Raw genomic sequence first — 25,615 nt, 5'->3', positions numbered from 1 at the left:
TGTTGTAACACAATTAATTTCTGATGGGGTCCCCTTGGACATTGCCCTTACCTCAGGTGACTGGCCTGCCAATCTCTTTTCTGAGGGTAGATCATTTCACTCTTTCAATTTTACTAGAGGGCGGGAGGGTTCAGCTTTACATATTTTCTTCACTGTGTGGCATGCATAATGTGTGGTCGAATCTTCCAGCCCTTTGAGTGAAGCAGTCCTGCTCCTCTTAACTCAGTAAGTTCAGAACATTTTGCTATTCCTGGACTGTCTTAACATTGACCTTTGAATGTCTGGGCGAGAACCAGTCAGCATAGTTGGGTGGCTCCATTGTTACGAGTTTTTGTTTTGCATGAGTAGTCTTCAGTTTGTCTCATGCTGCGCTGGTGTTGAAGTGTAGTCATTGACACTGTCCATAGTACGAACACCATTCATTCTCTTCTTTCTAGTAAAAATAATGTACCCATGTTAAGATGTCGGAAGGTGCTTCTTTGCATTGTTCCCCAGAAATCATTCTGTAGGTGCCATGTAGGGTCTAGAAGGATGGATGGATCTTCTGAACGTAACCTAACAAGGTGTACCAATTTCAGGATGTAGGTTTGGATATCCATACCTTCCGCTCTTTGCAGAAGAATGGATCCTAATGTTATTAACCAAAACCTTTTCTCAAGATCTTGTTTTACCTTGTCCTTTAGAGCCAACAATAAGATGTCCAGGTGGTGTTTATTCTGACCTCTCATTCATGTTGAATTGAAGGTCATCGACCTTGGAACCCAGATCTGATAGAGCTGGTTGAATGTCCTTTAGGTAACCCTTAAGGTCACTCCAAATTGTGTTGACCTCATCATCTTTAATTTCTTTCAAGAATTGTTGGATTTCTTGAGAGATGGAACATTTGTATTTTAGCTCGATTCTGCATCTTGTGGTGTCCCTGCTGACACCAATGGCCTATCTGACCTGTACACCTTTTGGGGGTTGCCTTTCAGCATCTCCTATGAAGTCTCTCTCCTGCTACAGTTAGCTGCTATTATGCAGTGTGCGTCAATCATGATATGGATCAGTTATTTATCATCATCAAGTGACTCTTGGAAGACCCTGTTGCTATTTCACTTTTGATCACAGGGCACATCCACTGCTCCTCGTCCATCCGTACCGCTTTTACTCTGGGTGCCCACCCTTCTACAAAAAATACAAGTTCTTTTCCACTGCCCTCTGCCAAGTCGAGCATCTAGTTATCACTAGTCATTCCTGCTTCTTCTGTAAGAATTAGTACCCCAGTCTGTGAAAAGCTGCTCCCACTCTACCACTACGATCAAAGCCACTCAAGGAGTTCAAACGGAGTGCAGTCACTTTCATCACCTGGGGTTAGGCCTTAGGGGGCAGACCGTCCCCTGTTGTGTAGGTTTTCTGCAGTGCATATGTGGACTTCCAGTGTGAACTTGTGCTGTCCAGGTCAGACCCCCACTCCTCCTGTGGGAGAGCTGCCTCATCTAGGGACTTCCTCTCCACTGTCTGTTGCATCGAAGCTCAGCTTATTTGATGGGGCCCCAGGTTATGATTCCTGCATTCCCCTTACCGCACCTGTCCTCCACTAATTTGCTTTGGAGGCCTCTTGCTGTTCACCACAAACCTTGTGCTGGTAGTGCCATGATGCTCACCCCTCACCTTATGTTTTCCTGCAGCGGCCTTGCATGGGGACCCACTCCATCTTATTTCCTTCTAGAAAAGATGGTGAATGGGTTCCTGCCTCAGTGCAGGCCTTAGCACCCACTGACAGTGGGCTGATGTTTTCTCCCAATCACTGCCCTGGTTGGACCCAGGAGACTGTCTCACAGTGAGTGGGCCTTTCACTGTTCTGCTGACGCCAGGGTCTCTGCAAAGATGCTTTGCTGAACCCTGGCTGGCTGATTTAAAAAATGACCACTAGTCTGATGGCTGTGCCACTCTGTCGCACCAGCAAACTGGAGACCTCTCCCGGTCACCAGAGCTCTCTGCTGGACCCACCTGTCTCCGGGCGGCCTGATGGGGAAACTGGGCTGCCAGGGACTCTATTTTGTGGGGATGAAGAGGAGCATCCAACACACATCTGCTCCATACTCCTGCTGAACATGCCCTTCCTCCCAATAACAAATTTAAAGATAACTTGATGTAGACATACAGAGCCTACAGGCTAAAGAGATACAAACAATGGTGCTGTGGTGAAGCAGGCTGACCAAGCTATCCCACAAGGCACAGCAGCAAGATATTGAACTCCAGGTCCTACTTCAGTACTCTGTGAGGATCTCTGAACACTTCTGACTATCAAGAGAGTATCATTGTTTCCTTTATTCCACAGGCCCTTTACCACTTCCTTTGAAGTTATTGCCCTTTTGAAAATGTTTTCAGTTTTCATGAAATGTTAAAATTGTCAAAGACAAAAATAAATCAGTGAAAAACGTAATGACTTTGGGCTGCTGTGCTTGCCAGTGTGGTAAGCGGTGTCCTTTCTGATAGAAAAGTGTCCAAAAGGACCTTGGAAGATCATGAAGACAGTCTACAAGGTAGGGAGCAGTCCAGGCCATCATTCAAGTCTAATGCTGGGGCTTCGCTGCAGTTGTAAGGGCTTAGATTAGGATCTGCATGTAGCCTGCTGCTCACCCTGTGTCAAGGTACCCTCCATGCAGGGTAATGAAAAATACAGAGAAGTAAAAAAAAAAACACATCTGCTCACGAATGGCACTTTCCGTTGATGCACAGGTGCTCACCGGCAAACTCTAGGACATCAAGACATTTGATTTAGACATGTATGAAGTCACATCACTGATCTCATTCTAAGCCAAGAATAATATGCATAGAAACTCGTACTTCAGGTACTCCAATCCTAGAACACATCTGAAGATTGAAGGAAGCTGATGGAAGCGGATGTTACAAGTCATTTTGTCTCCACTATACTTTCTTTAAAAACATGTCTTACCCATCAATGCATTGCTGTGTATTTCTGTCAAATTAAGTTAGGACTGCCCTTGTTTCTGCAATGCTTAAAATTGATTTTCTGTTTTTTCCAAGGGTTCCTTTTGCTTCATATTTCATTTTGAGTTAAACTGCAAAGAACACAGGGGCCCACGCATTTCTTTTTTTAAATTTATTTTTTTAACTAAATTTCCTCAGTTGTAAATCACTTCTATACATTTAAGGGACTAAAGGCAGATCCACATTACATTGTTGCTTGCCAGGCGACTTGGTGTCCTGTAGGTCCACTTGGCGTGGGGTTCTGTGTGTCAACAGCGGTGATTGTCCTCCCGAGCAGGTAGCTTTGAAAGACTCTTAAACGACATAGAACCTCTGGAGGCCTTAGTTCATCCCACTCAACAGTCCCAAGGACCAGGACTTTGCATTTTTGGAAGCCCAGACATACTTTCAGTACTATACTCCCTTATTAATAGTGACCCTTTTGGGGTGGGGGGATTGGAGGGAGTCACATGGTCACACAACCCTTGGTGTTTATGTAGGATCTTAACGTGCAATTCTTCCCCTGCACCCCCAGCTTGCTTTTAGACTGGGCTGCAACTGATTGCATGCTTCAGAGTTCTTTCTTTGTGTCCCTAGAGTGCATCAGCCGGCGCCAAGCACTTCGACTTGTACATGAAGAATGGACTTGAAATATTGACCTATACCTCACTGTGCATTCCCGACAACCTAGCATCCCGAGGAGTGGACAAGCTCCCTAAGTACTACTTCAGAGATGACATCCTGAAGCTGTGGGCAGCGATTGAGAGGTGAGGGGTTGTGCACAATGTCATTACACCTACAGCCACATCCCTGCATGTCACCACATCGTCAATCTGCTTCCACCTCACTAGTGGTTGGTTGTCCTGCCTGACACTTCTCTAACTGTGGTGGTGTGGCACTGTCACTAGCCCAGATAACGGTTGTGTGGCCCGCCGCTACCTTAACCTGTCCTGAAGGTGGGGTTGTGGCCAACCCCTACTGTATGCCTTTCCCAACTGTGTTTGTGGTGGCATTGGCCTCTGCTACCTCTTGCCTTGCTTGAGCGCTCTGGATGTAACAGTCTGGTCCTCTGCTGCCTCCTGCCCGACACCATCCTGAATGTGTCAGCTGTCTCCACCACCTCACATCCCATTTATTTCATTAATATCGCAGTCTAACTCTGTCCTGAATGAGTGTTGCTTTCTACTGCCTCTTGCTTTGCCTGACTTCTGAATGTAGTGGTGCAGACCTGTGCCATCTCAGTGTCTGGACTGACTCTCATCCAGCTGTGTGACCCTCCACTATCTAAGTCTTGCAGATCTTTCTTAATGTGACCCCTGATCTCTCCGTCTTTGGTTGTCTGGTTCTGTACCTGTGTCCCTCCACTTAAACACAGTTTTGGCAATTGCGCCCTGAATGCATTCGCATGGGCCCACCCATACTCCCAAGTTACAAATACAGTTTCAGAATCTGACGGAACCTGTCCCCCATGTTGTAGCTTACCGTTTAAGTGTGCCCTGCAATTTAGCTTATCACTCCTGAATGTGGCAGCATGACATTTCAGAGTTTCATGTTTATGCTAATGTTTCAGAAAGTTTTCTGAAAGGTTAGTAAGGCAAGTACCTAAAGTTTCAGCATGGCCAAGGCACTTGCCAAGTTTTGGTTAAAGTTTCTAGATTTTGGCTGCCTAGCCAAGTCAAATCCCAAGTATTGAGTAAAATTACTGAATGTGGCTCTACTCATTTTATGCTAAAGCTTCTCAGTAATGAGTTGGATTTTCAGCACCTTTCGCTGATCTCTTTCAGCTTTGTGACTTCCATCGTTAACTCCTACTACCAGAGTGACAGCTATGTCCAGAAGGATTCTGAGCTACAGGCCTGGGTGGACGAAATCTTTGCCAAAGCCTTTCTAGGAAGAGAATCATCCGGTAGGATCTGGGTTTCTATATTTTAGTATTGGGAGATGCAATATTTATTCAGGTGTGAAAGTGCATTTTGTGGGACCCTGGATAGGATATCTAACCACTGTATTGCATGTGCAGATGGAGTATCATGTTTTCTAGATCTGGCCTAGACTGCTTTAGCTGTCTTGCCACCCTCATGTAAATACAAAAATTCATAAAGTAAAAAAAAAAAACAAAAAAAAATCTCCACAGTGTGGTCTTGGGATAGCCCTCTTCAGCCACTGGTCTATTGGCAAGCCATTCAAATTTTGCTTCCATCTTCAACACCATGGGTCAGTGGGTCCACCCATTTCAGCCAATAGTTGTATTGCACTTTGAGTGATGGCACTTTCTAGATCGCATGTGCACATCCACAAAAAATATTGTGCACTTCACTGACGCAGCTGGTTGGCCAGACGGGTGGACCAAGGACTGCAATGGTTTGTTTCTTTTTCTTTCCTTAAAAGTATACATCCACCAGATTAAGACAGCAGAGTTTTTACTTTGCACTTCTATTGCATTTGTGTCCAAAGAAACGTTAAACAATGCATTCCAGTATTGGCTTGGCCAATACTTTTTTCTCTATTAGCGCGCACTTAGGACTGTCTTGAATGGTAGGTGACATTAAAAGATTTTAGATAATAATGAGAATTACAGAACTCTCAAAGTTTGAGGTCTCATTTTGGCACTACATAAACTTAAACACTCAAACGACACACAAACAGGACCCATTTTAGAACCTCTTCAGTCTCCCTCCACAAGTAACGTGCGCAATGTTCTAAAACTAATGCACCACTCAACATCTTGATATGACTTACTATTAAAACAGTACCCCTTTTGTTCTTGCACTGAACTAACAATGAAGTTTAAAGGATTTCTCAGTTTAATTCCCAGTAATGTTTAAAGCCATTGCTTGGCCCTTTGCCCTGTCCTCTCCCACCAGGACATTAGCAGCCAGGACATGTCTTCTCGGCAAAACTATATTGCTGAACTAAATTTCCATTTATCTGTTAGTCAGGATGAGCCCTCTACTTACAGTGGTTATTTGCATCCACATAAATGATGCACCTCTAAGATAATATGTAAATCTTAGTGGACTTAAAAATATTACATGATTTGTAATGGAACATAGGAACGTTGGGAGTTCTATGGAAGATAACTGCTTGGCAGCGGATGCACCACTGCTTGTAAAAGCACTCTCCTATAGTCCAAGGTTTCCTTTCGTCTCCATTTATTTAGAAAATTACTCTCAACCGCTGGAATGTTCTAATAAGATCATGGACCTTCAGCTTGAACTATACTAAAGATTTATAGCCTGCTGCAGAGGGGTAGGCTACTTGTTATAGGCCTGAGCTGCAGGGAGCAGCTATATAAAGCTATTACATCATTTTAGTAAATCCACCTTTTTTGCAACGTCATCCCAGAGTTTTCACCTTTTTCTGGGCTAGATTGCTGCTAGCTTTAGGACTCTGTGCACTTTACCACAGCTAAACTGTATTTATGTGTCTAAGCCTACCCTTCAAAACCCTCTATTTGGCCTAATTACTTTCCCTACAAGTCCGTTGTTTATGGTCCCTAAACTGCCCATATTGAGTGGGTAGCTAAACGCCATACATGGGCTGCAGTGTGCATTTACATGGCTGTTCTGTATGAGAAATGTCTGACAGCACCAGTGTTTAAATACACTGCAGTGGTACATGGCAGGTAAAAAACATTCTTGCTATGTAGGAAAAGCTTAGTTTCACCTCTTAATATAGTGCAGTGCTTAATTTGTGTTAGTTTCCGGTGCAGAGCACCAGCACTTATTTTTGAGGGCCGGCGCTTAATTTTCTGCCTCGAGCATTTATTGCAATCAAAAGACACATTTGGGAAACACTGAGGAAGAGAAAAACAAAAAGCGTCACAAAGGGAGAGAGCAGAAAGCTGCAGGAGTGAGCTATAGGTGCAGGGAGGGGATGTAGATGGATTAAAGAGGGCTGTGATGGCTTCAGGATTACGCCGTCTGAGTATTCCGTGTTCACATGTTTAATTGCAGCAGCTGCGTATTTAAGAGAAGGGCTTTGTGCACCGGCACATTTTTATTTACAAATTAAGCACTGATAAGAGTGTGACCTGTAAGCTCAGAGGGCAGTGAGCTCAAATATAAAAATGGGGTGCAGTACATGTTGGGATTAGTATGGCCTAACAGTGAAATAAAAGCTATTTCACTGTGTAGGCCGTGTCGTTTTTTCTATTAGTAACCTTTTAGATTCCTTAAAACCCTCTTTCTGCTTAGACAAAGATTGCAAAAATGCTTCAGAGTTACTTTCTCATTTGTACACGTCCAGAGCTGAAATACACATCCTTGACTTGGAAAGTTAACGACTTTGGCTCAGATGAGTGATCAGCCTCTGAACCCAGGAAGGGCACATTGGTGTTAGTAGATGACCACTTAGCAGGGATTAGCGATCTGAGTGAATAGAACAGTTGGTACAAAAACAGGCACTACCTCTTGACTTGCAGTTACCAATGAGGGCTTCTCCTATGCAATCCCGGACACCCCCACATAGCTAGACTCCGGTCACAGTAGGTGGGTATGGATAAGTTACTTACCTGTAAATCCTAGTCCTCTTCCAGGGGTATCTTCATCAAAGTCATAAACATTGAATATTCCCGCCCTTGTGCGGGGACCCCGGAGCATATATAAAATATATACATGTGTAACAAACAGTCATGCAGGCTATCCTGTTAAAAACAGGCTAAAATGCTTTATTTCTATGAAGTTTTTTTTTTTTTTTTTTATATTAAATACTACAATAGAGCATAAATATGTACCCAAGCTCCTAAAACTAGGCTTAGGGAAGTAAGCAGTAGCAAACTCTAGAGAAAAAAATAGAAAAAACTGCATTGAAAAACAATGAAGCATTCTTAGCCAATAGGCTGCATGCAGGTTAACACAGGGGAACCATAAAAACTTTGGCACCGTGCCTTTAAGACTCTGAGCACCTCCAGTATCCCACCATGCCTCAGGGGTGAAGGAAAGGTGACAGTTGGTTCACAGTTAGGTCAGTTCTTTTTACGGTGACAATTTGTATAACTGATTCAAAACACAGACTGTCCTGCACTTCTAGGAGACGTGCGTCCGGGGAGGAGGGTGGGTTGTTTATGACTTTGATGAGGATACCCCTGGAAGAGAACTAGGATTTACAGGTAAGTAACTTATCCTTCTCTTCCAGGGCATCCTCATCAATAGTCATAAACATTGAATAGATTAGCAAGCCCATCCCTAAACCCAGCGGACTGTCCGATAGAAGTGCAGGAATAGATATGTCTTACGCAAATAGATTTCTTAGAGAGGCCTGCCCCACTTGGGCATCCGCTCTTGCATCTGAGTCTAAACAATAATGTCTTGTAAACGTATGGACAGACTTCCATGTAGCAGCCTTACAAATCTCAGATATCGGAACATTGTTAAGGAGAGCAGCAGTAGCCGCTTTACCCCTTGTGGAATGCGCTCTAGGCCGCGCTAGTAATTGTTTATTAGCTAGCTGGTAAGTATTAACAATACAAGAAACTATCCATCTTGATATTGTTCGCTTAGATGCTGCCTCTCCTGTCCTTAAATGACCATAGTTTACAAACAAGCGGTTAGAGTGTCTAATCGATTTTGTCTTGTCCAGATAAAATTTCAGCACTCTTTTCAAGTCTAATGAGTGCAATGCTTTCTCTGCCGGAGTCTCCGGATTGGGAAAGAACGTCTGTAAAGATATGGTCTGATTAATATGGAATTCGGACACCACCTTCGGAAGGAAAGATGGGTGAGTTCGTAGAACCACTCTATTGTCATGAAAAACCGTGTACGGTTCTTTTGCAGACAAGGCCTGGATTTCACTGACCCTCCTCGCTGAAGTAATGGCCACTAGAAAAGCTGTCTTCCACGTAAGGTGTTGTAAAGAGGCCTTATGTATAGGCTCGAAAGGAGGGCCCATAAGTTTTGCTAGGACTATGTTCAGTTCCCATGGAGGAGAAGGCCTCCGAATTGGCGGAAAAACTTTCTTCAAACCTTCTAAGAAATCCTTGACTACAGGTTTTGTAAAGAAGGATTCCTGAGAAGGTGACTTGCAATAGGCTGTAATAGCAGACAAATGTACCTTAATCGATGATACCTGCAGACCGGACTTCGCTAGATGAAGCAAATAGGACAGTATGACATCCTCCTGCGCCCGTATGAGATTATGACCTTGCTGACAGCACCATATGTAGAATCTCTTCCACTTAAAAGAGTAAGAACGCCGCGTGGAAGGCCGTTTGGACTCTCAAGTTGTTCATGCACTCCTGCGAGAGCCCTAGGTGCCCATACTGCAGGAATTCAGGAGCCATGCTGTTAAGCTCAGAGAGGGTAGGTTGGGATGTAGAATCCTGCCCTCCATTCTGCTCAGAAGATCCGGTCTGCACGGCAGCCTCCTGTGAGGTTTTTCCGACAGGTTGAGGAGATCCGTGTACCAGAATTGACGGGGCCATTGTGGCGCTATAAGAATCATTCTGGTCCTGGATCTGTAAAGTTTGCTGATCACTGCCGGAATGAGGGGAATCGGCGGAAAAGCGTAAAGAAATATCCCTGACCAGTCGATCAACAGGGCATTCCCTCGAGATCCCGGATGGTAGAACCTGGATGCGAAGTCTGGGCATTTCTTGTTCTCTTAGTCTGCGAAGAGATCCAGTTGAAGCAGACCCCATTGCGCGAAGATGTATTCTGCGACTTCGCCGTGTAGGACCCAATCGTGAACGTCCTCCAGGTGTCTGCTTAGAAAGTCTGCTTCCACGTTCTGCTGACCTGGCAGGTGAACTGCTGTAATTGACATTCCTCTGGCCAGGAGCCAATGCCATATCGCTTGGGACTCTCGCGATAGGGGTAGGGACCTCGTTCCCCCTTGTTTGTTCAAGTAATACATTGTGGTTGTATTGTCCATCTGTATCAAGAGTTTTCCCCTGAATTAGCGGTATGAAAGACTTGAGAGCCAGATGGACCGCTCTGAGTTCTAGCAGATTGATGTGGTACTGCTTTTCCTTGTCTGACCACAGACCCTGCGCTTGAAAAGGACCCAGATGAGCCCCCCATCCCTGAAGAGATGCATCCGTTACTAGGGTGTCTGATGGAAGCACCTGGTGAAACAGAGCACCCACTGACAGGTGAGGTCTGTGCATCCACCATTTCAATGACTGAAGTGCTACCGCCGGTAGCCGCACCGTGTCCTCCCAGCGACCTGTTCTTTGGCTCCAGTTGGTCTCCAATGCCTCTTGGAGGGGTCTCATGTGGAGTCTGGCATTTGGGACAATAAAAATGCACGATGCCATGGAGCCCAGCAGTGATGTCACCTGACGTGCCGTAGGTGCGCTGGCTCTCAACAGGTCCTGGCACTTCCTGTCTATTGAGGATAGTCGTTCCTCCGAAAGATACACTTTTTGGAGTTATGTGTTTATGATAGCTCCTAGGTAGTGAAGATTCTGCGTTGGAATCAAGGTTGACTTCTGGTAATTGATCTGAAGACCTAGAGCTTCGCAAACTCCTAGTACAATGTCCCGATGGCTTCTCGCCTGCTCCGGAGAAGAAGCCTTTAGTGGCCAGTCGTCTAGGTATGGATATATGTATATCCTTTGTCTTCGGAGATGTGCCGCCACCACTGCCATACATTTCGAGAAAACTCTTGGGGCAGATTTCAGGCCAAAGGGTAGAACTCTGAACTGGTAATGCTGTAACGCTACTCGGAAGCGCAGGAATTTTCGATGTTTGGGAGCTATTGGGATGTGAAAGTACGCATCCTGCAGGTCGATGGAGCACATCCAGTCTCCCTGATGCAGTTGAGGGAAAATCTGGTGAAGCGCTAACATTCTGAACTTCTGCTTCCTTATGAAATTGTTCAGCAGCCGTAGGTCCAGAATTGGCCTGAAAACGCCCTCTCGACCCTTCTTTGCCACTAGAAAGTAACGGGAGTAGACCCCTGTCCTCTGTGTGCAGGTGGAACCTTTTCTATGGCATTCTTTTTTAGGAGGGCGAGAGCCTCCTTGCGTAGCAAGCTGAGATGAGATGGATTGTCTTTGGTTGGTGGCAAGCGTGGTGGAGGTTGTTTGAAAAGAAGAGAATAGCCATGTTCGACAATATTGAGCACCCATTTGTCTCTTGTGATAGTGCCACTCGTGAAGATAAGCTGTAATACTTCCCCCCACCGGAGTGGTGTACAGTGTCGAGGGAAGCGAGATTTCATTGCTTGGTGGGTGCTTTCAGAGTGGACTGTTGAGGTCTACTTGACCCTCGCTCCCTTGTGTTTCTCCGTTGAAAAAGAGGGCGTCCCTGTCGTTGCTGTGACCTTTGCGACCAATGAGGGGTTTGAACCCTCTGCTGGAAAGGGCGTCTGTCATACGGCCTGTACCGCCGCCTGAAATCTTTCTTTCTTTCGAGGCCCACCGCCTTCATGGTATCCACCTCGGTCTTCATGCGGGCCATCTCCTCGTCTGCATGGGCACCGAATAGAGAGTTCCCGGCAAATGGGAGATTGAGGATGCGTTGTTGTGCTTCCTGTTTCAAGCCAGTGAGCCTCAGCCAGGAAGATCTCCTCGCACAGATACCATGTGCGTACCCATGAGCAGCCAAATCCGCCCCATCTGCTGCCGCGCTGATAACCTGGTTGGATACCAGGCATCCTTCTTGTAGTATCTCCTGGAAATCTTGTCTGTCTTCTCCTGGGCAATTTTTCTGTAAATCTACTGAGGGAGTCCCACAGAGAACGATCATACCTGCCCAGGAGCGCAGACGCACTGGAGACCTTCATTGCTGAAGCCGCCGTCCCACATATCTTTCTCCCTAGAGAGTCTAGATGCCTGCTCTCTTTATCCGGGGGCACCGTGGATGAAGATGCCACGAGTGGGTCTTTCGGGCGGCAGCTATGATAACCGAGTCCGGTGGCGGATCCTTTCTAAGGAATAAAGGGTCTTGTTCTGGAGCCTTGTATTTCTTGAGAATTCTAGCCGGGGCAGACTTAAGCGAGGCTGGGGCCAGAAAAGTGTTCATGGTTGGCTGCAACAAGCCAGGCACTAGAGGCAGCAACTTTTTCGACGCTGATCTCTGTTGTAGAGTCTCAAAGATGACCGATGAGGAGGTAGATGGTTCTGGAACCTCTATGTTGAGTTTCTGCGCTCCTCTTAGCAACACCTCGTTGAATGTGGTGATGTCATCCACCGGTGAGACTCTAGCAGGTGGTGAATCTGTTAGGGTGGGTGAGTAACGCCCCACAGATGAACCTGATGAAGACCAAGAGGGTGATCTTCTTCTCGACCGCGACCTGGATCTTCGTTGAGAGCGAGACCTGCTGCGAGACGCTGTAGCGGGGCATCTAGGCCTCGCGGTCGGTTGGCGAGGAGCTGAACGAGCCCGTTCTGCCCTGGCTGTCAGTGATGGCGTTCTTGGCAGGGAGGCAGTAGGTGAATACATTCGCGAATATTGCGAATCTGGGGAGGCCGCTGGTCTGTTGAGGCTCTCCAGCCATCTCGGAGATAGATTGATGGGCGAGACATGCCCAGATGATGCCGCTCTTGACCGAGAAGAGTCGCTCGGTATGGAGACCACTGGAGATGGCGCCTTGTCTGGCGTGAGGCGATGTTCTGCTCCCTGTGGTACAGGTAAAACCTGAGTCGACGTCGATGGCTGTTTCGACGTCAAAGGGCGCCCAGCCGGTTGCTCGTGCCTCGACGTCGAGTGCCTCGATGTTGAGTGCCTTGATGTCGAACGGCGATCCTTGGACCTCGACCTGCTCGCCGTCGTGTGCCTCAATGTGGAGCGATGGGAGGTCGACGGCGGATGTCTCTCGTGCCGTCGTGGTGTTTTCGACGTCGTGTGTCCTGACGTCGGGGGCGCACAGCCTTTGGCGGCGACCGGGCACGCCGGCGATGGCTCGACGTCGACGGAGACCTGCCCCTGCTCTGATGTTCCCTCAACGCCGTTTCCTTCGACGTCGGGTGTGTCGCCGTCGACGGCGATCTATGCCGGTGAGACGGTGGTAGCGACGACGTCGACGGTGAACAAACAGGTACTTTCCTACCTGTCGACGTCGACCGGGCCATTCTCTCCTGAGAATGGCCTTCTGCCTGTCTGGGAAGTGAGGAGGACGATGTTCTTTGCCTCTCCTGAAGCCCATGTAGCCGGATTTTCTCTGTCTTTCAGAGTCCTCCTAGACATGTTCTTGCAGTACTTACAAGTGTCAGGGCAGTGACTCTGAGGCAGGCACACTATGCACAGAGAGTGGGGATCTGACTGGGCCTTCTTCTTCCCACAAGCAGGGCATTTGACAAAAAGTGAAGGCATTTTTCTGTCAGAAAAAACCTTCCTAGCTCAGACAAAGGTGTTATTTGTCTAGTGAAAAGTGAAAAAACGCTTTCTGAAATAATTTTTCTGAGAAAAACTCAGAAAAACTGAGAGCTCAATGCTCCAGGATCCTCTCAGAAGAAGCCGGAAAAAAGAACTGACCTAACTGTGAACCAACTGTCCCCTTTCCTTCACCCCTGAGGCATGGTGGGATACTGGAGGTGCTCAGGGTCTTAAAGGCACGGTGCCAAAGTTTTTATGGTTCTCCTGTGTTAACCTGCATGCAGTCTATTGGCTAAGAATGCTTCATTGTTTTTCAATGCAGTTTTTTCTATTTTTTCTCTAGAGTTTGCTACTGCTTACTTCCCTAAGCCTAGTTTTAGGAGCTTGGGTACATATTTATGCTCTATTGTAGTATTTAATATAAAAAAAAAAAAAAACTTCATAGAAATAAAGCATTTTAGCCTGTTTTTAACATGATAGCCTGCATGACTGTTTGTTACACATGTATAATATGTATATATTTTATATATGCTCCGGGGTCCCCGCACAAGGGCGGGAATATTCAATGTTTATGACTATTGATGAGGATCCCCTGGAAGAGAAACCAGTTTTGCCACATGGAGTGGAAGGAGAGCTCACCTAAATGGGGTAGTGGGTTTTGAGCTGAATACACGCCTGTTTGATGCTGATTGGCAATTGCTGTCTTGAAACAACAGTTCCTGGGTAATTTTACAGTAAGGTGAGAGGAAGTGGTACAAAAGGAGGTGGGCGGGGACTGCAAGAAAATAGTTGGGATTGTGTGTTAGAATGTCTGCAATTATTGCCTAGTGCACAGTATAAATCCCACAATCCCATCACCTCCTCTGAACATTCCTGGGCCTAGGAAGACCCCATCTGAAGAAGGCCCTGCAGGAAGAAGCCTCCTGACACCTGCTGGAAGACAAGAGCTTACTCAAGTACTCCTAACTTCTCCTGGCAACCAGGGACTGGAAATGCTCTCCGAGGGTGAAGCAGTTGGCTTCCGGTTTCCTGCCTCAAGTACACAAAGAGCAGGACTTTTGATCTCAAGCAGACCTAAGTCACCACTGATGACTCGACCCTGCAGGAGACCTGGTTGGAGAAATACCTGGTTTCTAGAAGTGTCTTGATGAGCTGGGAGCTGCAGGTCTGACCAGGAAGAACATTCCCAGAACTTTGGAAAAGATGTGACTTAATGGTTTTTTTTGCCACCTAGACCAAGTAGAAGGTGAAGTGTGGCCAGTGAGGTTGCACTCCGAGTGAAAGAAATGCAGGGTTGTCCCACTCTGAGGTTTTTCTGTGCTGAAAACTGGTGCAGCAGGACCATAAAAGAAAGGTATTCTGGCCTCCTGGAGCAAAAATGTGATCAAACTCGAGGTAAGAATTTGGACCACCATAGTGAGAGGGAACATCGGACTCACAAAGGACCCTGCCAGCTAGGAAGTTTAGGTTGTTCCCTGCGAGACTTTAGGTGCGAAAACCAGTAGCTTCAGTAGGAGCCTGACATATCGGACTTTGAAGGACCCTCACTGGCAGCAGCCTTGGACCTCTTCCCTCCACTCCCCTCTGCTCCCTCCCCTCCGGTAGAAGATTTTGACGTCTATACAAAATAATAATACAAAAAAAAGTCTAAGCAAAGTCTGACGGACAATCTTTTGTATATTTAACCTTCTATTCCATCGCAGTCTGCCTGAAAAGTCCAGCTGAACCATGAACAGTGACTTTTGATTAAATATTTACTTTTACCTGATGATTTTTGCCCTAAAGCTTTAAGCATTCATGTCTCTGGCTCCCCTTAACCTGTGTTGAAAATCTTAGGGTCTTTTTGCACATTACATTTTTCTCTCAAGTGGTTTGGGAATTTTGTGCTCTTTAACATTGTTGTTACTGCTTGAATGTAGCACACATTTCTCTGGGGATTGCCTGCTGCTTGTTCTATAGCTATTAAGGAAGTGGTCTTCAAACATTTTATTGCTGCACCGCCGCCAGTGGAAAAAATCATCGCTGCTCCCCCCCCCCCCAGAATTTAACACAATTATTCGATTAAATTGGCAATGCTTAAATATGTCTACACTTATACATTTCAGTTCTGTACTATTCTGGTCAGGCAGGCCTTACTAATCTGTAAAAGTATCCGCAGTGAAATTATTGGGGTGGGAGTCCCTTCTTTCTACACATACTCCCAGCTTGGATATAAATGACAAAACATGTTAGCAATGGCACATTACAGAGCGGTTTACTGCTGCTCATTTTTTCAGCTTAAAACAATTTCCTATTATGATAGGGCTTCTTTTGCCACAGACTGATGTCACCAGGGATCACTCGAGGTCCCCTGTAGTGTGTTATGCTTCTTGTATGGAATGCTCTTGGATGCTGACCTAGGGAGATTCCACGTTCTAGTACGTGGTTCTCCTGGAGTCAGTTGATCCGGTGCTTCTTCCCTCAACGGACCTGTTCTTTGTACCTCTTGCCGCAAATAAACCAGTGTATCCTCTAATGGTCTGCAGGCTGACGTTACTTCAATTTGGCGACTAGCATGTGTGGATTTCGACGAACCTTCATCTGATCCTTGGTTCAAAACTGATCCGGTGCGCTCGTTCCATGTGCCTAGCCTGTGGTGCCTCCTGACCTGATCCGCCGTCGAGGGACCTTTGGTGAACTTTGATGTCTTCATTCCTTTTAATTTTTATGTTTTGGGCAAGTTTTTCCGTCCTAACACGGTCAGGACCGTTAAGGTGGAGTGCGCTGAGCTCTCGAGCGTCTCTTTGCGACTGACGCAAGCTCCTCGCTTGCGTTTCCCCGGCAACGTACACGCTAGGGGGATTGTCCTGGTTTCTGCTAGCGTCTCCTAGGAGACGGAGATGCTAGCCATTAAGAAATTATTTTCGCGAAGCACGGAGGCTGCTTCTTGTAGGTGACAGTGACTATTTCTTCGACTGGCCTGCACTAGATTTACGGCGAGCGTCCTCAAGCGAGTATTTTATTAAGACTGCATAGTTTTTATTGTTTTTGGATTCACATGGATATTTTGTGTGCTGTTCCTGATACAAAGGACTCATTGAAGGAAAAAAAAAAAAAAGAGAAGGAAGAAGTGAGACCACATAATTTTTTTTTAAAGAAAGAAGGAAGTAACAGAAAATGTATGCTACAGTTAAGGGCTATAAAATAATATATATATTGTGAACAGGTCCGGGAAGGGAGGAGTTGTACAATTTTTTTTATTAATTAATTAGCGCCGGTAGTTACTGCTTGTGCCTGATTTTTGGCCTTTTGTTATGGCGCAAGCCAATTTTACCATTGTTCCCCCACAAGTATTTTGGGCCATGGGTAATTCACCACCCATCAAATGGCTAGAGTGGAAGGACTATTTTTTTAATTATTTAGGTGCTATTGACGTTGATAACAAGATGTCTGCAGAACAGAAAAAGAGAATTCTTTTGCACTCCTTGGGCCCGATGGGTCTAAAAACATATAATAAGATGTCCAAAAACCCTGTTAGGGAGACATGTGTGCTTTCAATTCCGCAATGGTAGATCTTGACAAATATTTTGCTCCAAAAGTTTGTATGGGGATTGTCCGTTATAAATTTTTCCAAAGAAAACAGGAAAAATGTGAGCTGGTGGATGACTATGTTGCAGACTTAAAGAAACTGGCTCTTGACTGTAAATTTGGGACAATTCATGATGAACTTATTAGAGATCAAGTAGTCATGCATTGCAACAATCAATCAATTCAGGAAAGACTTTGGATAAATGGTGACTCTTCTCTAGAAGAAATTCTAGCCATAGTAAGGAAGGCTGAGATCTCTGAAAGATGTTTTTCTGAACTTAAGTCTACGGGAAAGAATGAGGATGGTATTTATAAAGTGACCAATCGCAAAACGGAGAGGGGCTTACAGAGTGGGGAACCGGAAAGAAGATGTTACAGATGTGATAATAAGGATCACTTAGCTGACTCCAAATTGTGCCCGGCTTTGAAGGTGAAGTGCAACAAATGTGGAATTGTGGGCCATTTTGCCAAAGTTTGTAAAACCAAAAAGAAACTAGTTAAATGTATATATGAGGGTGAAAATGTGGTTAAGGAGGATATGGAAGAAAAACCCAGATGTGTTGATGGGGATAAGAATTTCATTCTCAACATAATGGAGGCAAACACCAAGGATAAACCCATTTGCAATGTGGATATTGGGGGAGTACCAATTACAATGTATGCTGACTCAGGCTCACCCTTCACAATTGTAAATGAAGATGTGTGGAACAAATCTTTCGTGGAAAGAATTGGTAATCAGCTTGTTCCGCCAGACATTCAACCTGAAAGTTACACAAGAGAAAAGATTGAGCTGTTAGGTTTTAGACGTTTAACATTTTCATTCAAGAACAGGAGCACTAGTGGGAAACTATATGTTGCTAAAAGAGGGCCGTCAGTTCTGGGTTGGAAGGATCGGGGACTGTTGCAAATGATCCTGGATCCTAACGGCAAAGAAAAGGTTTTAATGGTGGATGATGAAGATTCTTTGACCTCCAAGATGGAAACTTTATTCCCCAAGGTGTTTAGTAAAGGGTTGGGGAAACTTTCTGGTTTCGAACACAAAATCATTTTGAAGAAGGAGGCTGTACCAAAAAAAGTCATAAAGTCAGAACTGTGCCGATTATGATCAGAGAAGAAGTTTCAAAAGAGCTAGATAAATTAGTTTTGATGGGTGTGATAGAACCAATTGAAAGCTCGGAATGGATTTCGCCTGTAGTTATAGCTAGACGCAGCAATGGGAAAATCCGCTTATGTGTGGACTTAAGATACTTAAATAATAATATTCTGATCGATCGTTTCCCTTTACCCAAGATTACGGAAATGGTTTCTAGCCTGGAAGGAGCGTGCTGGTTTTCTACTATTGATCTGTCATCCGCGTATCATCAGATTCCCTTATCCGAAGATTCCAAAAACCTGACTGCCTTTATTACACCCTTTGGATGCTTTCAATACAAGAGGATGCCCTTCGGTCTTGCGTCTGCTGCAGCAGTTTTTCAACGTCTAATGCACAGACTTTTTGGGAAAATCAAAGGGGTTATGTGTTTTCAAGATGACATATTAGTCTTTGGGAAAGATAAGAGTATGCATGATGAGCAGTTGGAACATGTGTTGGAAGTGTTAGGTGATAAAGGATTAACTGTGGAACTAAGTGCAGGTTTGCGAAAAGGAGTGTGGAATATTTGGGTCATGAGATAAGCGGTGAGGGTGTTAAACCTAAGACAGCTTTGGTGGATGCTATAGTGGGGGTGTCACCTCCTATATCTAAGGATGAGGTTAGATCATTTTTGGGCATGGCGGAGTTTTGTGCCAAATTTATTCCGAATTTTGCCAGCAAGGTTTATAACTTAAGAGGGTTACTCAAAACAAACTCTCCATTCATGTGGAATGATGCATGCAATAAAGAATTTGAGAATGTGAAAAGGGATTTGAGAAAGGCAGCATGTTTGGAGAGTTTTGACCCTAAGTTGGATACGTTTGTTACCACGGATGCTAGTAACAAGGTTCTAGGTGCTGTCCTGTCTCAAAGGGATTGTAAGGGTAAGGAGAGGATCATACTTTTCGCTTCCAGGTCATTGTCCCCATCGGAAGAGAAGTATTCGGTTATAGAGAAGGAAGCCTTAGCCTGTGCTTGGGCTTTGGAGCATTTCCGAGCATTTGTGTGGGGAAAGGACGTAACTATCCGGTGCGATCACAAACCTTTAATTAAACTTCTGACAAGTGAAGGGAGTGTACTAGCTTCAGCTAGGATTTCAAGGTTGTCCATCCGCTTAAAGGATTACATTTATTGTATTGTGTATGTACCTGGCAAGAGTAATGTAATGGCGGATTGCCTTTCCAGACTTCCTAATCTGCTAGAAAGGTGTGTTGATGACCCATGTTATGAGTGGAGTGTAGCTCTCGTACAAGATTCAGGTAGCCCTGCTCTTAGTGAAGATAGTTGGAGGAAGGAAATGGAGGTGGACACCAATTTACTGTCCGTTTTGAAATATGTTATAGAAGGATGGCCAAAGAAGGATCAAATGTCTGAATTATGCAGAAATTTTGGGGAAGTTAGGAATGAACTCTCTGTTATAAACAATGTTCTTTGGAGAGGTGATAGAATAATTCCCCCATTCAGTATAAGAGAAGCAATTGTAGAGTTGTGTCATGAGGGCCATTTTGGCATCGTCAGAACTAAGTCTGTAGTGAAGGAGTTGTTTTGGTGGCCTGGTGTGGACAAATCAGTGGAAAGATTTGTCAGAAATTGTCGTGTGTGCTCCTCTGCTGACAAGAGTTTGTGTACCCTTAAACCACCTATGCAGCAATTGTTCGTACCTAGGCAACCATGGTAATATGTTGCTATTGATCTCTTGGGTCCGGTGGGTAGCTCTCAAGAGTTTGTAATTGTTCTGATTGATTTATTCTCTAAATGGCCTGAAATTGGTATTTTGGAGAGAGCGGATACTACCAGTGTTTTGGAGTTTCTGGATACGTTTTTCCCTGCTGAAGGTATTCCTTCCAAGTTAAGTGATAAAGGGGTACAGTTTGTCTGATGCTGCAAAAAAGTATTTTAGGAGAGTGGGGATTGAGCATAAGACCACTTCATTGTATAATCCCAGTGGCAATGGCGCAGTAGAAAGGTTCAACAGTCATTAAAGGTATAATTCAGGGAGCTATGGATGGTGGTGGCACATCGCCATTTTTAAAGCCGTGTGGGCTTATAGAATTACTGAGAATGTTACTACTGGACTCAGCCCTTTCATTGTTATGAGGGGTAGAAGTCCGAGAGGCAAACATAACCCGGCTTGGTTGGTTAAGACTGGTATTCAACACTGGTCTTTGGAGGAAGTAAGGGATAATTTTAAACATGTCCCGAGAGAAGTCAAAGTCTTATTATGACAAGCTCCATCGTGTCAAGTCTGTGGTAATCAATGTTGGAGATTGGGTTGAAGTTAAGAAACCTTATAAGGTTAGGAAGGGTGAGAGCCAGTATTTTAATCCTGAGCGTGTTGTAGAGGTTTTACACAATGCGGTAAAACTGAGTGATGGTAGGGTGTGGAATCTTAAGCGCATTGTTCTACTCAGGAATGGACGAGAATTGGGATGTAGCAGTGTTAATATTAACAATAGGAGGTGCGAAAAGGAAAATGCAGAATGGTTGGAGGATGAGGTTACTATTCATGGTGCGTTAAATCGGGATGCGTCTTCACACATTCTTGATGATTATGCTTTGAGTGAGGAAGATGGTGTGATGAGTGACTCAGTAGCTGACTCTGAGGATAGGAATGTGTGTATCTGATCGTGTGCAGCAGTGTGACTCTGTAGAAGGGAAAAGAAAAGTGACACCTCCTGGTTGGTTAAAGGATTAAGTGTTAGGATACATTTCTAATTTTTCTGATTGTTAGGTTCCATATCTTTGATTTTTATGTTTTATGTTGTAGTATTTTCCTCTTAATTTTTATTTTTTTTGTTTTTATTTCTTTGTTGTGGGAAAAGAAGGGGGATGTGTAATGTGTTATGCTTCTTGTATGGAATGCTCTTGGATGCTGACCTAGGGAGATTCCACGTTCTAGTACGTGGTTCTCCTGGAGTCAGTTGATCCGGTGCTTCTTCCCTCAACAGACCTGTTCTTTGTACCTCTTACCGCAAATAAACCAGTGTATCCTCTAATGGTCTGCAGCCTGACGTTACTTCATCCACCTGACCAGAGTGGGTTTACTGTGTTGATAGGAGTACCCTTCTCCGAAATTAATAACCACATTTCTGAAAACATTGCACCAACTGGTAATATAATTTTCTACATGAAAAAGGAAGAAATAGAAAAACAATCATTGGAATGTTGGAATAGAAGGCCTATACTAAGTATTGTTAGCCCTCAACCACTTCATTGTTCTCAGTTGAGATACTAACATTCTAATGTCCTAATATTTTTTTGTTATCTATCCCTCCAGAATGTTTTTAATGACTGGCAGTGTAGTGTACGTGGAGCCTACTGCTGAAAACAATCTGTTTGATAAACCTCTTAATGTGGAGGAATGGAAGCATCTCTATTTTATGGAGTGGTTCCAAATTCAGTCTCAAGGAAGGTTCTAACTGAAGTTTACTGTGTTTGTAATTCAGTATGGTATATGAAATCTGCAAACCTAGGCCTGGTCAAACAAAACTATCGTCTTGTTTTATACCTGAACAACTGTACTTATAGTTAACACAATTTTTCTATGCAGGTGTTCCTTCCACCTTGAAGACTCGTGCAGAGTTGGCCAAGTATCTGACCATGATTATCTACACCTGTTCAGCCAAGCATGCTTCTGTCAACAGTCCACAGGTAGGTCGGGCATGGGTGGAAAAATGTGAAATGTCCTAATGGGCCAAGTTCCTGAAATTCTAAGAATGGCCACTTAACCTCATTGACACTCTCTCTTCAAACATTAGTTTGATTTCTACTACTGGATGCCAAATGCTCCTGCTACGATGAGGAATCCTCCTCCCAAGACCAAGGGTACTGCAACAATTGAAAACATTCTGAAGACCCTTCCAGAAGTGGACAGTACCTGCCGTGTCATGGTGCTGATGTGGGTGCTAACACGCACGTCCTCTGATGTGGTAAATATTGAGGTGGTTTCATAAAGCCATGAAGATTCTCGGCAGGTTGACACTTCTAGTGGTGGGATGTGGCAAGAAGTTGTTTTGGGGCACTGCAGGAAAAAAAAACACTGAGGGCCCGACTCTCAAATTGCACTTTTTAGTAAGCTTTATTACTTGTCAGTATCCACAAACTGCACTCTTGTAACTTACACTTTTGTAGTTAATCCAGCACTATGGATGGACAGCCACTATTACTGCAACATCATCCCATACAAAATAATGGCAGTAGGGACTTAAAATATAACACCATAGGAAATTATATTAAAAGAACATTTTTTTAAATAGTTAAATATATATGTTAAATACTTAAAGCACACACATCTATTTAATTATAAACATTTATTAACCTATTTGGAATAAAAAAAAAGTAACAAAAGTTACAAAGAATGCAACAATTGATTAACACTTGTTACATTAATTCAAAATAGGCAATTTTCTATTATATATTTTTTAACTAACTTATATTTTAGCTATTTTAAACAATTTAATGTAACATTATTTCCTATGTTTTATTCTAACACCCTCCCTTCATTATCTATGGCAGGGTGTTAAAGTACCATTGGCTGGCCTTGTGTACTCCTGGACTTACTACAAAAGTTTGTTACTACAAAAGTAGTAAAAAGTATCAAAAAGTAGTAAACTTACTTTTACTCATGTTTACTGGAAGTTTACTCAAAAGTGTAAGATACCTTTGTGAATCAGACCCTGAATGTTGCGTCCATGTCCTAGGAGGATAGCTGGCACATCTGTCTGCTCGTTCAGGCTTCCAGTCACAAGCACACTGGTGTCAAAAGGATGCATTGAGGGCCCAGTTCAGAAAGTTGTGAACTTACACCCACAGGTCCAAAACCTCGGATGAGGGCAGTCACAACTTTCAGGAAATCATAAAACATTAAAGTATAATACCTGGAAAATTGCAACAATCAAATGTTTCAAGGCACACTGCTGGAAAACGTTTGTATATTTCCATTTGCCAATGTGCGAAATGATTTGTAGACCTTTGCCCAGTTCAATCAGGACAGAACTAAAGTTTATAGCCTAAAACGTTTGTGCAAACTTAGGTGAGGAACAATGTGCCGGAAGATCATCGTTTTTAGACAGCGCTTCTGGTAACTTGGTTCATTTGCGAGACTAGTGATACACTGGAATTAATAATCACTCCTAAGTCCCTTTCTTCAGTAGATCTTTCAGGGAGGTATGAAATTCCAGTAGCGAGATGATCGTACGGTGATAATTAATTCACAGCAGTTGAGGACCTCTGTTTAGAATGAGTGGAGTATCAGGTGGTTCATCCGCATTCATCCATCAACCATCAAGCATTTTTGAAGGCTCGGCGGCAATGTCTAATTCAGAAGTGTCTAGGACAATCAGGGTTTTCAGCTTCAGAATGATCAGTGTCATCAGCATAGTTGTTGTGTACTGGGAAGAAGTTCTTGATAAGCTTGAGTATTGAGCAGAGTATGGCACTGACAAGGAGTAGAAAGACCAGCTTTGAGCTGAGTCAGTATCTGTGCTTAAAGAAGCTAATTTGAAAGACGAGTAAGATGACTAATCTCTCAGAGGCGGGGGAAATCCAGTTCAGAGTGGTTCCATGGATGCTATATTTCTGTAGCCACAGAAGAAGGGAGGGATAGTGGACTTTGTCAGAGGGGATTGTTCCAGCAATAGTAGGGCATCAACTCGGTGTCTGTCTACTTTAATCTTTTTAGGTCATCCCGGACCGAGAAAAAAGGAGGACTTGGCAACTTTGTTAGAGCAGAAGCCCATGTGGTGATCGGAGAGTAGATTGTTTTCTTTCATGAAAGTGGAGATCTGCATCACAACTGCTCCTTTTGATTATTGTTCCAGGAAGATACCACTGGAAATCAGACTGTATGTTGCAAGTTCTGCAGGGTTCTTTGTTGCATCCGATCTTGAGATTACGGAGGGAGGTGTCCAAGATTAGAGTTGTTAAAGGTGTTTTTTTACTGGAACGGCAGTAACTGCAGTGAGGTGCATTTCCTGGAACCTTTGAGGTGGGCATAAGTATTTGGGGAGATTGAGTTCCTCAAAGGATGCTAGGGACTTTTGTCTATGTTTGAATGGTCACTTGCTGTTTTGGCATCTCCTTTGTGAAATAGCACAATTTATTTCTTTTCTCGCCTCCAACAGAAAAGGTTTGCCCTGTGGAGAAACCATTTCCTCTACACTCTCTCAAATTTAGGTTACCTGCTCCTTTCCACCAGTCTATCCAGGGAATTCCTGCCATGGGACATTCACTCCTCATCACTTGTGTGATTTACTCATCCTTACTATTGCTGTATCATGGTGACCTCAAAGGATGTAGGGGTCGGTCTACCTGCGATCAGCCACTTGTTCGTGCTATCCCCACCAACTTATTACTGCCAGTGGCAGTAATAAGTTCCTTCTGTTTATGGGAAGCAGAGGGTAACACCCACAAAGTTGGTGAGTGTAGAGGAAGGCAATTCTCCATGGTGAAAATAAGATTGGTATGCCATGGTACACTCACTCAGCACCACTATTCTATAGTAATATTTCATGCTCAAAAGGATTTGGCAGTGTAAGGTCTCCTTGTGTGAATACCTCACATTTATAAATCAAGTCAACTGTGCAGGTATTCCAGGCTTGGAAAATGCACTGGTCTCCAACGTTGGAGCAGTATGTGAGTGCTTTAGTCGTGTGGCAGCCTCAACCACTGTTCAAATTAGGGTGGGCTCCTTCATTGTCTTGATTTTGAGTGCCGGTAACTGGGGGAGGGTGGTAGTGTCCTCTGACTGTCTTGGTATCTAAGCTGCTTTGAATTGACACAAATTAACGTTTGTTGTTTCTGTCCTGAAGGTCCATCTAGGAAATTATCCAGACCAGCTTTTCACAGAGGAAAAGGCAGCCCTTTGTATAAAGGCTTTCCAGAAAAGGCTGAGCGAGATCTCTGCTGAGATCCAGGAGAGGAACAAGGACCTGCCTGTGAAGTACTCTTATCTAGACCCCCTGTTGGTTGAGAACAGTGTCTCGGTGTGAGAAAGAAGCCCTCTGTTGAACGGAAACACCTTTCATGATCAATTTATCAAGCACTGTTGACCCTGAAGTCTTTCTCTTGGCCCTATTCTAATCTGGCTCCTGTTGCCCATTGCTGTGGTTCCTATTTAGCAAAGTGGGAGCCTTATTTTTGGTGGCACAGTGCTTCTCTGACCTTCTCAACCGATTTTTGTATTGCTGCAGCCAATCCTCATTGATCGAGATCCTGATGCCATCTACTGCCGGAGAACCCTTGCTGTGAAATGTTAAATATGCTGAAATTGCTAAATTAAAGTTGCCTTATTTACATCAGAAATCCCGCCATTTTGTCTAGTTCTGCTTGATGTTCTTTGCAACGCCCCTTTATAAATGTTTCATAAAAGTAAATAAGTTTGTCTTGTGCTTCATTTTTTTGCACATGCATTAACCAAATATTTATGCACCCAAGAATTGTCTAAAAATTTCTTTCCAAACCTCAAACTATGGGGGTTGTACTAAGATTTTGCGTGGGCGTTTCCATGGTACAAAACATTGCACCCATTTACTTACCATACTAAAATCCCACAGGTGCAGAACAAAATTGCACTGCACCCATTCAACCGTACCATAAATCTAGGCCCAAATGCTTACATAATGCTGGGTGGGGGTATAGCAGGTCACCAAAATGCGAGGGGTAACAGAAGTCCCCTCACACT

At 44.2% G+C, this 25,615-nt stretch overlaps 1 protein-coding gene across 1 annotated transcript in view; it reads left to right on the top strand.

Moving 5' to 3' along the window:
• LOC138268701 (hydroperoxide isomerase ALOXE3-like) overlaps positions 1-25,236 on the top strand; it is a 110,946-nt gene extending 85,710 nt beyond the window's left edge. Inside the window, exons 10-14 of the mRNA XM_069218619.1 lie at positions 3,574-3,743; positions 4,761-4,882; positions 21,485-21,585; positions 21,693-21,863; positions 24,744-25,236. Coding sequence (XP_069074720.1) covers positions 3,574-3,743; positions 4,761-4,882; positions 21,485-21,585; positions 21,693-21,863; positions 24,744-24,923 — 744 coding nt within the window. The 3' untranslated portion in view covers positions 24,924-25,236. The remainder of the gene's footprint in view (positions 1-3,573; positions 3,744-4,760; positions 4,883-21,484; positions 21,586-21,692; positions 21,864-24,743) is intronic.
• Positions 25,237-25,615: the final 379 nt, after the last annotated feature.

Source organism: Pleurodeles waltl, chromosome 12, assembly GCF_031143425.1.
Source record: "Pleurodeles waltl isolate 20211129_DDA chromosome 12, aPleWal1.hap1.20221129, whole genome shotgun sequence".
NCBI classification, from domain to species: Eukaryota; Metazoa; Chordata; class Amphibia; order Caudata; family Salamandridae; genus Pleurodeles; species Pleurodeles waltl.
The sequence above is the reverse complement of the archived record's forward strand: the minus strand, read 5'-3'. Positions and strand labels throughout refer to the sequence as shown.